The following is an 11,564-nucleotide window of genomic DNA, read 5'->3' on the forward strand; positions in this document are numbered from 1 at the left end:
GTCTTTGCAGGCCCCCACAGATAACTGAGTATGAACTAAAGATATTTCCTGACTTTGGTATCTGCTGCATGGTTTCCCATGATCTCAGGCAACTCCATGGTTAAGGTGGTTCCTTCCAGTTTTATGTTCTTATGAGTTTTACATCCATAGTACCTAAACAAAGCTACAAATCTGTGATCCTAATTCATGTAGCCATTCTGTTAAGTTTATCCTCTCACCTCTTGCTTAGTACATCCTTAACATCTTAACATTAAATATATTCTTGCTGAAGTTGACTTTATAATCTTTTTTTTATTAATATTACATTATGTATAGTTCTTCCATCCTGTTCTGCCCATGAAATGAGCTAATAAAACATGAAAACATGCAATGAATTAAAATGGGAGACAAATGTAAGATTAAGATGTTATGTTGAGGAAGTATATGCTTTTCCTTCTCACAGATGTTTTCACTTCTACATTTAAATTTCTTTTCAAGTGATCATATTGCCATCTACTACAGTTATTCTAAGACTTTGATTGATATTTGCAGTTTATCTTACTTCAATTTGTCTGCCTTTCTCCTCTGCTATTGCAAGAGACCTGCTGAGCAATGAAGACACTGTTACAAATCATGTTCACTTTCTGCATTATTCATTAAAATGCACACATTCATATGCAGACTTTCACGACACTCTATTTATGAAATGGTCTATAATCCAAACTCTTCTTAGATTACTCCTTCTTGACTTAATTTTCAAGCCTCTTTTGTCATTTTTATAAGACATTAACTGCATCTGTGTGAAGAGAAGAACTTCCTATTCAGCATTCAAAGCAGTGCAATAGGAAACCTGGGTTCCCAAGTGATTTAACATTTTACTTTCTTCTTTTCCCTTCTTAATTAATTTCTATTGCCCCCTACTTTCCTTTTGGTTCTTCATTTATCATACTTCCATTACCATATTATGTTTTAAATTAAATAGTAAAACCTTTGTACAAAGGTTTTCTACGAATTTTTGGAACTCAGCACAGGAATCCAGTTGCTGACACAATCTAGAAAACAGATTGCAATTAAAGCTGAAAATAGATTATTTTAGTATCAACCATTTTAGACATCATGTCTCCAATATTTCCAGTTTGTGACGGGGCCACTTCACTGCACACTAAGCTAGAAAAGCAAGAGAGATGCTCAGTCTTCATTCTGAAAGCATTTGTACAGTGCTCTTTTTTCCATAAAATTATAAATCACTGTAACAAAAGCCAAGTGGCCATGATGCCCAACAGGAATATATATATTGCTCTGCAATTCTGCAACAGATGATCACTGGTACTGGCAAGAGTCACCTGTATTATATGCAGGTTTTAAATGGGTAGGATTTCAACATATAAAGGAGACATAGCAGAAGGACAGAGAGAAACTTTTTACCAAAGCTTGTAGTGGCAGAACAAGTACCAACAGTTTTAAACTGAGATTGGACATAATGGGGAATTTTTTTTTTTACAACAAGGGCAATGAAACACTGGAACAGGTTGTTCAGAAAAGTTGTGGATGTCCAATTATTGGAAGTGCTCAAGGTTGGATGGGTTTTTGAGCACCCTGGTGTAATGAGAGGTGAACCATCCCATGCCAGAGGGGCTGGAACCAGATGCTCTTTAAAGGTCCCACTACCTCTTCCAATCTTCTGTGGTTATGTGGTGCATCAAATAACCTCCAGGTCAGCGGTAGAAAAAAATGTAATGTTCATTAAGGGCAAAAAAACAATCACGAAAAAATTGCTCAGATACAGAGGTAGCTGCAGGGTTGTGCATTGTGTTATAATCCATACTGTAGTAAGCTCTCTCTTTGGGGCAGGTGAAGGCCACTGAGATTTTGGCTTCCGTTGGGATCCTTGTGTTTGAAAACAGGCTGGATGGGGCTCTACAGAACATCTGACTTCTAAAGGACTCATGGACACCCTAAAAATGCTCCCTGACTTTTTTCTTACTATATAAAGTGACTGGTCAGTCCACATCTTTACCCATATAGAAAATCCCCAAAAGCTGTTTACCAGCCCATTCACAACCCGGCTACACCGCAGCTGATCACAGAAGGTGGCTGCTGGTGAGGACCACCCTTCCTCCCGTGTCCTCCGAGGCACCAAGCAGCAGGACAGGGAGGATGAGCAGCTCTGCTCCACGCCGGGACTGCAAATACCTTAAGTGTATTTTTATGTACACACAGCAGCTCTGGGCTCCAGGGACTGAGCCGCCACAGGAGAATCAGGCACCCACCGTGCACCTTCGGCTGTAAGGGGATGCTCGGTGGGGCTGGTGGGGCAGAGTCACAGCCACCGTAGCGCGGGCTCTGAGCCTTTTCACCGGAGGTCAAGGCTCCGGGGCCGTGGGCGGAGGCTCCTCCCGTCTCGGCGGGCGCCGCTCCCGCCGCCGCCTTACGGCGCCCCCCGCCGGGGCCTCCGCCCGCGCCGGGCGGGATGCGGCCCGCTCGGAAGCGGCTCTGCTCCGCCTTGATCGTCGCTTACTGCCTCTTCTCCCTCTACGCCGCCTACGCCGTTTTTTTCCGTCCCCGCCGCACACCCTCTCCCCGCCCGCCGCACCGGGACCGGCGCGGCCCGCGAGGTGAGAGAGGCGGCGGGGCCGTTCTGCGCCGCCCTGCGGCGGGCGGGTTGGGCTCGGGGAGGGGGTGGGAGCGGGTTTGATGCGGGGCCGACGCGGTTTGCAGTCTCCTGCCTGCGCCTGAGAGGCCCCCGCGGCTCCTAGAAAACCTCGTCCAGGCCGGCGGCAGCCTCAGAGCCTCTGCTCGGGGGCCCTGCGGCGAGCGGGACCCCGAGGCCGCGGTCCCTGAGGGAGAGCGGGGCCCAGGCCGCTCCGCTGCCGCCGCCAGGCCTGCGCTGCCGGCCGCCATTTCCCGGGTGCGCTGTGAGGCACCGAGCCCCGGGTCCGGCGGCGGGGAGGGTTGTCCGGGAATGCTGAATTCAAGAAAATTCGTCAGCGTTCCAAACTCGCGGATCGGTTCTTTCTGTGTAAAGCACGCCTTGGGGTTTTTTTAGATCATGTTGCCGTGGGAAGTGAGGAGTGGAATCCGTGGGAACTGGACGAGAAAAATGAACAGGCAGCTTCTCAGCAGAGATACGAAGCATATCTTAAGATGATGAAAAATGCAAGATCTCACCTAGAACAAACTAGCCTTAGAGTGCAGATTTGGGGCAAAGCTGCAGTTGGTAAGCAGATCTAATCAATATCTGTTAAGCACTAAACCTTTCTGACAAGCAGCTTTCTCTGCCATTTTAAAACTACTGAAATTTATGCATATCATTAAATAATATGGAGATCTGTACATGAAGATTATTAAGGAAGTGGGAGCTGTTACTCAGAAGTTTGTATCAGTTCTTTTCACAGGTGTTTTCACACCTGTCAAAGAAAATGGTTCAAATGGCACAGAAGCACAGCTACTTTTTAAATCCAGTCTAGTTTACAGTAAACGACAGACCTTTTATACGGTTATAACAATATTTATTTCTGTCACATTTACACTTTGTGAAATAAAACATCGCACAGTGAAAAACAGGCCTTTTCTGTAGTGCAGTACTACTTCCAATGAACTTGGAAATGCTGTTGTACAAGGTACTATGTTTCTATGTCCTCTCAAGCTTTTTAACTGCTTCTGAATACATAGCATTGTTCTCTTTCTAGCTTTCTGTAAAATGTAAAAATCCAACTTCAGTTGAGCTCTCCTGTAGCACTGTAGAACACATTGGTATATTACATGGTGATGCTTTCTGCCACAAAAAATCTGGTATGTGTCACAAAAGTTTAAGAGAACTATGCCTGTCATTAAAATGCTGATTAATATTTGCTCATTTTTAAGTGGTAGGTGTACCAGAAAGAGATGCTAATGTACATGGTAGTGTGGTATATGTTCATCTACTGATATTTTGATGGCCAAAAAAATCTTTTTAAGTTCCTTGTGTGTGAAGATTAATCTTCGCTAAATCCAATTCATACAGAATTTGGGAAGCAATATCCATTTTGTATAGGAAGTTCTGACTCTTTTTTTTTTTTTTCCCCAAGCTGTTCTGCTTTTTCATTTCCCAGAAATACTTCTTTATATGCCCAGAGAGTAGAGTAGGCAAGATTTGTGCATTCAGATTCTCTGTTTTATCTTCATTTATGTAGGTCTTTACCTTTATCTTCATTTATGTAGGTCTTTACCTTTGGCAGCATATTTTTGGAGGGAACCTTGAGCCAGATGATGTGAATGCTCAGTGGAGAGAAGGAAGCCAAAAAGCAGGAAACACGTATTTCAGGTACTAGCTGCATGGTGTTGACCTCAGTTGGGTTAACTTTAACAAATGATACACTGGATAGTTAAATAAAGTGGTAAGGTGCACAGGTGCATTATTTTGTCTGTGACAGAGCTTCAGTTACTTTAATAGTAGTTGCAAAGGCTTCACATTTGTTATGTTTTGATAACTGAGGAGTGTGTACGCAATTTCTCATTCTAAAGTATCACAAGTAATGGTTACCTTTATTCAGGGAAACATACTTGATAATACAAACAAATACTAGTCCAGACTTGTTGCTACTTAAGGAAAAAAAAATTGGGGAGCAATTTCTGTTTTGTGAAGATTTGTGTATTTGAAAGAAATAAGAAAAGACAGATGCTGGGTTTAAGATTTCTAGACTTCTTTTTTGCCTGGCTGAAGTAAATTATCTTTTGGTCACTAGATGAGGCTAGAGGGAACTAGCTGAGGTGACATATTTGGGGAATATGTGCTGCTGTTCAGCTTATTGTGGAAGTCTAATGATTGTTAGGACATAGAGCTCTCATGAATTTTTTAGAGAATGTCAAATCTATTGGAAGTTTTCATTCCAAATCATGAATCTCATGAATCTCGTCTTCTAATTATTCCACATCAACTGAGTTAGTGTTACTCAGGTTCAGAATATTCTTGCCTAAGCTCATTCTGCTTTAGATATCCTCACTGGAGCAGTTTTTACAACTTTTGGACTGAATTTTTCCTCAGGGGGCACACTTGAACTGCAAGTAGCAGTCAGTGTGCTGGCCTAGTTAGTTGCTGGCTTAGTTGCTGGTCCCGTTAAATGACAACCAAGTTCATGAGTTCAAACTTATTCTAAATTAAGTTTGGCTAGTAGGTGAAAAACTGCAGTAATGCAGACCTAAAACCCTAAAAATCTGCGGAGTCCTGCAAGAAAATTTTGCTTGTTTTTTTTCCCCTCCACTCTTTTTCCAAGGTGTCTGATCACTAATGCCTTGAGTTCAGTCAGTAGGCTGTCAACACAGCAGTTAACTGGGGAGCAGGAGCTGGCAGTTCATTAGTGGCTGCTGTCAGATACTTGAAAATGCTCAGCAATGTAATGATTTTGCTACATGATTGAAATTCCTCTGTGAAATAAATACATTGTGTGACATCAGGAAGTTTGATTTTCTACTTAAAATGTTTCTGCTGACTACCTTGCACCAGGCTCAAGTTTGACCTAGGTTACATGAGCAACTTAAATTTACATTTTAGTAATCTAATGTATCTCTCGTGTTACAGATTCTGTTCTGTATCAGATTATTTTTTTGTAATCTAACCTTAACCAAAATTACAGAAAAAAGTAGTATGCCAGACCAGCCTATTTTCCCTTATAATCATATCTGGTTTAATATAGTAATACAGATTTTTGGGAGAGACTTTCTTGTTACAATACTGTATGCATTGGTTATTACTGGAATTAATAAAAAGTCTGAATTCTAGTAACTATCAAAGCATATCCTTCTTTTAAAGTTGATCAATTTACCTGCATTTTGATGTTTGAGTATGATTTCTTGACAAAATACTGTAATTTCTTTTAAGTTTAAATGTCCTTTTTCCTGAATAAAGATGAAGGCAGCTTTATTCCCATGTTACAGATGTAGGTATTAACAACAGAAATAATTACAGTTGCATAGTTACTTTGCAGTATATTACATTTACTTTACAGAAAAAAAAAATATCTGGAGTACAGCCTGCATGGCAAGGATGTTCAGAGGATTAAGGTCAATAATTTGTCTGAAGGGTGTTTACTGTTTGTATTTTGGTCTTCACAGCTTCATCACCGGCCCCTCCGTGGTTCCTGGCTACTTCTCAGTTGAGGCTGAAAGTGTTGTGCTGGTTCTGAATGGAAGAGAAAGAGCTAAGGTCACTTACGCCACTCAGTGGCTGCATTATGTACAGACGTTAATTCAGACTCACAAAATACAGCGTGTAGCAGTTGTGCTGCTTGGAAATGAGCAGTGCAACAATGAGTGGATTCAGCCATACCTGAAAAGACACGGAGGATTTGTGAACCTGCTCTTTGTTACATATGACTATGCCTTGGTAAATGAAGAAGATATTTTCCAGTGGCCTTTAGGAGTAGCTACGTAAGTGCTGCAGACACAAATTGCAATCAAAATTTAATTGTAAAAGCATGAGGCATGGAAAATATGCCTTAATGTTACTGCTGATACCCAAAACACTTACAGGAAATAAATTGTAGAACATGATGCTTTTAATGATTCTCTAAATTGAGCATTGGAGTCTTTGGAAATTGTATTTAGCAATAAAGATTGTAACGGAGGAAAAGAATGCTAGGATTTAGAACCTTGAAGACATGAATCTCTGTCTGGTGGGGTTATGTTAATTCAGGAGATTTGCTCTTGAGATCTATCATAGCTGCTGATGTAATAAGTACCAGTGACACAGGAATTTAAAAGATAACTTACATAACCAGGTTCCAACTACCGTTGTGGCTTTCAAAAGGAAATTCTATGCTTCAAATTTGGAATGAGTATACTTCAGTATCACAGTAATGTAGTCTGGCTTAACTTTTTACTCACAAAAACCAGTTTTCTTTTACTTGCTGCTGAAACTATTCATGTGGAGTAGGTAAAGATTTAGATCACATAGATGTAGATTGTTTCAGCTTATTCCTCACTAACAAAATTAGTGGTATTTTAGCTTCTTACCATGTAACATAAGATGAAAAGAATATGAAATTATTTTTGGTAGCTTGTGTTGAATTTGAATTCAGTATCTTGTATAACGCCTGTTGGCAAACTGTGTGGAATTTTTCTTGTAGCTTGAGCTTGCTCACAGTGTCATTGAAAAACATTTAATTTGAATTCTTGACAGTGTAAGAGAGTTGGTGATGGCATTGGAAGCTCCTAAGCAAAAAGAGGTTGAATTTTGAAATTTAAGCAGCTGACAGAAAGCAACAACAGTTACAGCAGTAAACAGGGGTGCAAAGTTGGGGAGAGAAAGATGTCAGGTATCAGGATGGTATTTTACAGCCCTTGAAACCAACAGGTGTAAAAATTGTGGTTAAAGGCATGCAGATTTTCCCAATGAAGAGGCAAAGTAAAGTAGAATCCTACAAAAATATTTGGAATGAAGAAAGAAAGGTTTTCTGAAAGTAAATATTAATCACAGAGAAGGACTAGCAAAGGACTGTTGCATCAGAATTTGGGAAGATGAAGTTATGTCTTTGGAGAACCATTAATAGCAATGAAGAAGTAATTGTGAAATATAGACTGCCTTTGAAACCAGTCAAAAATTGGCATCAAAGTATGGTTTTTCTTACAAAATAAACCAACAGGGAAGTAGACCGGTGATGTATCAAAAATAATAAGATTGGAAGAAATATCTGTCATAATTTGAGAATGCAAAGGAGCAGACACTTTTTTGACATTCATCTGCTCCGGAAAAAAAGATTAACTTCGTGTAATGAAAGAAGTTAGACCCAGCACTTCAGCTGAAGCAGTGCTTCACTAGCTGTCATGCTGACCAAAATAAGTGATGTCAAACAATGAGGAATCAGTCAGAAAAATGCCTGCTGTGGTGGAAATGTGTCTAAAAGGATGGCATACAGTTTACATTGGATCCCATGATTTGGACTGGTTTTGTTCCAAAAAGGCAAGTTAAATAGCTTGGACAACAAGCTGTTTAGTAGTCAAAAGTTTAGCTTAATAAAGCTCACCAAGATCAAAGTGAGTTTTTTATTTTGAGAGGTTACCTGTGTTTTTTTCTGGTGATCAGCATGCCCAGAGATTAAGGTAGCTGAGACTTAAACTCCATTGTTACTTAGCCATTTCAGTCAAAACTGGTGTTTGCCTCAAGGACAGCTGCTTTTGTAAAACCATGTTTCTCAAGGACATTTTGTAGCATGCACACATGATATCTCTGATGTCAGTGGAAGACTGAAGTATTCTGGAATGTCTCTGAAGAAGAGTGGTGGGAACAAAGGAAATTAAAACCAGCTTTTAGGGCAGGTTGTGCACTGGTTTGCTTGTGGCTGTGTCTGTGCTCATGGATGTGGACTGGCAGCAAGATAGGTGGTTTTAGTCTTAGAATCTGCTACAGTAAAGATGAAATGGTGCAAAAAGGTTTTTTTTTCTTTGACATAAAACATATCCTTATCTAATGTATACTTTTTTTTACAGCTACAGAAATTTTCCAGTTGTAGAACCCAGCTGGTCTATGGTACATGATTCAAGACCATATCTATGTAATTTCTTAGGAACAGTTTATAAGAACTCTTCTAGGGAAACACTAATGGAAGTTTTGGAGCAGAACGGGCTTGATAAACTTTGCTGGATTGCAGCCAGAGAACAGTAAGACTTTCATTTACTTGGTAAAAATACTCAAACTTGTTTTAGTTCTTTATTACCAATACTTAGTGTTAAAAATAGTGCACATAAAAGTATCCAGTCATCATTAAGAGAGGGAACATTGCTAAGACTCTTTGTGTACATCTTTATAACATCATGGCATTTCAGTTGCCATATTTTATGTAAAGCATATTTTTAAATACATAGAAAAATCTTTTATGTATACTACATGTAAAGACCATAAATTTTTTTTCTTGTATGCATTTGATTATAGTGGGAGAAGAAATGTTTTTCTTGCACTTTGTGTGTATTAGTGTCTTACTAGAAGATAAAAACAAGTGTATTTTGTTGTGGTTTATATAGGAAAGTGTATTTAACCTGTACAGCTCTCTGTTTCAAGTACATAGAATGGATATTTTGGCTTAAGAGGAATAGGCTTCTGATTTTGTTTCTTAAGAAATAAAAGTTTGTGAAGCAACATCTATAAAATGATAGCAAGCACAGCAGTGTTCTGCAAGACCTCACTACTCTAATGGAGAATCTTAGGAGATGCATTGTATCTGTGACATAAACTTATTTCACAGGTGTTTTGAGGCACTTCAGGCAGATGGATTCAGGATAACAGACTATTTTACATCATGATTTTTGAAGAGCAAACCTCTACTGATTTAAACTACTTGAGGCAAAAAACCTCAATCATTTAAAAGTTCATTAAGTATTTCTATTTATGAATGTGGCTGTGAAGTAAATTGACATAGGTATCATTCAAGTCACACAGATTTTAAATGGTTTTTCAGTTTGCCTGTCTGACTTTTAAGGATTAGTAATTTTCTAAAAGGACCATATCTAAAAAGTGTTACAATCTATTTTTAACAGTGACATTTTCAATACATTTTTGGAAGACTCTTTAAGAATAGTTAAGACTGAAAGCTTATTGATTGTTTAAATAACACAAAATTTTTACATTTCCAGCTCTATGAATAATTTTGAGTTCTATTAAAAAATAGAAATAAAAGCATATTTCTGTTTTTTCATTGCACTGGTTGTAGGAAAAATGTTAATTTTCAATCCCTTTACTTTCCTAGGTGGCAGCCTCAAGAAACAAATGAAAGTTTCAAAAACTATCAAGATGCTTTGCTGCAGAGTGATTTGACATTGTGCCCAGTGGGAATAAATACAGAATGCTACAGAATTTATGAAGCTTGTTCATATGGATCTGTGCCTGTTATAGAAGATGTAATGACACAGGGTGACTGCGGAAATTCATCAAAGTACCACAGTGCTCCATTACAATTATTAAAAACCATGGGGGCCCCATTTATCTTTATTAAAAACTGGAAAGAGCTTCCTGCTGTTCTGGAGACAGAGAAAAAAATGAGCTTACAGGAAAAGATTCAAAGGAGAAAAAAGCTTATAGAATGGTATCGAAACTTCAAAGCATGGATGAGACAGAAATTCATTAATACTTTGGAAAATTCATTTTTATCCAGTGATAAAGGATAAATTGTCCCTTTTCAAAATCTAGAATAGATTGAAAGCTTAATTTTCATTAACCTTCTGAGGAAACTTCTATACAAAAGAAATCTCATGGGGCAGACGCATCCCTTTTGAAGTCAACAGAATTATTCTACCTTGACCAAGAGCCATGTTTGGCCCTCCATCTGTAACAAATTTCAGAGAGGTTGTTGACTTAGCAAGATGGTAGTCTGGAAGGATTAGAACCATTTTATTTATAATTTTTACAATTTACATGTTGGTGTGTGACCTGATTTTTTCTTTTTAGGAGAATCTTTTTCAGCATGTGAACTTTTTAAAGTCTAACGTGAGTACAACAGTTGTGTTTGAAGAAAAAAGAAGAATGAAAGTTCTGTGATACAGAGTAATTTATTAGGTAGCCTAAAGAAGAAGAGTATTATTCTAGCACAATTGCCAGTTTTAGCACAGTTGCACAATCATTAACACATATCCTGGTAAGTGCTTGTTTTAAAAAATGTGAACTTGATTGGCATTTCATTTCCAAGGAAGTGGCCATAAAACTAATAAAACACTGTGCAATAAAAGTGTATGTTTCAAGGTAAGAATGGAGACCTCCTTAAAACTATTCCATATAAAATGTTTCACCTGTTTGCTTATAGCTTATCTGATTTCTCAAAATTTGCTAAAACTTGCCAACTCCAGAAGATGGCAGAAGTATTATAATATTGTGTCTTTGTGATACCACACGTACAGCAGAGTTTCAAAGATGTGGTTTTTATATGCAGCAAAGGGGATCTGCTAGTACATCAGCAGAGTGTGTTACTCAGTTTGGTTGAGTGGTGATCCTGCATACACAACTTTGGCACACCAAAGGTGGTCTGTTCACCAATTTTCTGTCTTTAAATATCAGCATGCCTTGTTGGTTTGTTCTCAACCAGGAATTCAAATGCCAGCACAGCTGTACTGCTTGGTAATACTTCTGTATGTAATGTTACTATGTAGTTCTTGAATAAGTATCATACAAGAATGCTTTGGGGTTTTCTTCAGTGTTCTTGTATCCCTTCTGTGTAAGAAAAACAAAACAGAAAAACCCTACAAGCCCACAGAAAAACCCAAACTGTAACCCCCCTGAGGTTTAGGTTGCTGACAGTGGATTGTAATCACAGTGGCTGCTCAGGATCTGGAGTAAAGTATGTTTCAGAATGCTTGGATTTTAAGAGTTTGCATTCTGTGTCCATAATAGATACCCTAAGACAAATACCTGAATCTGAATTGTACATCTAACATGGAACCCCTGTGTCTTACACCCATTTTGCCCCAAGCCTTGTGCTGTTGCAGTACAGTGCAAACATACTCCCTCCAGCTAAGACTGGAAGTGCAGCTGTCACAGTTCAGCACTGAGTTGATGGTGGACCACATCAGACCAAATCTACAGTAAATTTCCAGCTGAGGATCCGAGGTAGCCATCTGCACTGTAG

General features: G+C 39.0%; 1 protein-coding gene across 2 annotated transcripts; it reads left to right on the plus strand.

The window, feature by feature from the left end:
* Positions 1-2,398: 2,398 nt before the first annotated feature.
* Positions 2,399-10,670, plus strand: RXYLT1 (ribitol xylosyltransferase 1). Of its 2 annotated transcripts, XM_030467119.1 has the most exons (6): positions 2,399-2,594; positions 3,026-3,196; positions 4,180-4,282; positions 6,070-6,384; positions 8,443-8,613; positions 9,696-10,670. In XM_030467119.1, exons 1-6 carry the CDS (start codon positions 2,450-2,452, stop codon positions 10,111-10,113), a joined length of 1,323 nt encoding a protein of 440 aa, XP_030322979.1. In that variant the 5' UTR covers positions 2,399-2,449; the 3' UTR covers positions 10,114-10,670. The 2 variants fall into 2 exon arrangements, with proteins under 2 accessions (XP_030322979.1, XP_030322987.1); XM_030467127.1 differs by lacking the exon at positions 3,026-3,196.
* Positions 10,671-11,564: the final 894 nt, after the last annotated feature.

The sequence above is a fragment of the Calypte anna genome, chromosome 1 (assembly GCF_003957555.1).
Source record: "Calypte anna isolate BGI_N300 chromosome 1, bCalAnn1_v1.p, whole genome shotgun sequence".
Classification (NCBI taxonomy): domain Eukaryota; kingdom Metazoa; phylum Chordata; class Aves; order Apodiformes; family Trochilidae; genus Calypte; species Calypte anna.

Bases quoted from the DNA above. Each gene is read 5' to 3' on its own strand.
- RXYLT1 (XM_030467119.1), top strand. From the start codon at position 2,450: ATGCGGCCCGCTCGGAAGCGGCTCTGCTCCGCCTTGATCGTCGCTTAC. The intron at 4,283-6,069 runs GTACTAGCTGCA...TGGTCTTCACAG, and splicing joins GCAGGAAACACGTATTTCAG to CTTCATCACCGGCCCCTCCG. The intron at 8,614-9,695 runs GTAAGACTTTCA...TTACTTTCCTAG, and splicing joins TGGATTGCAGCCAGAGAACA to GTGGCAGCCTCAAGAAACAA.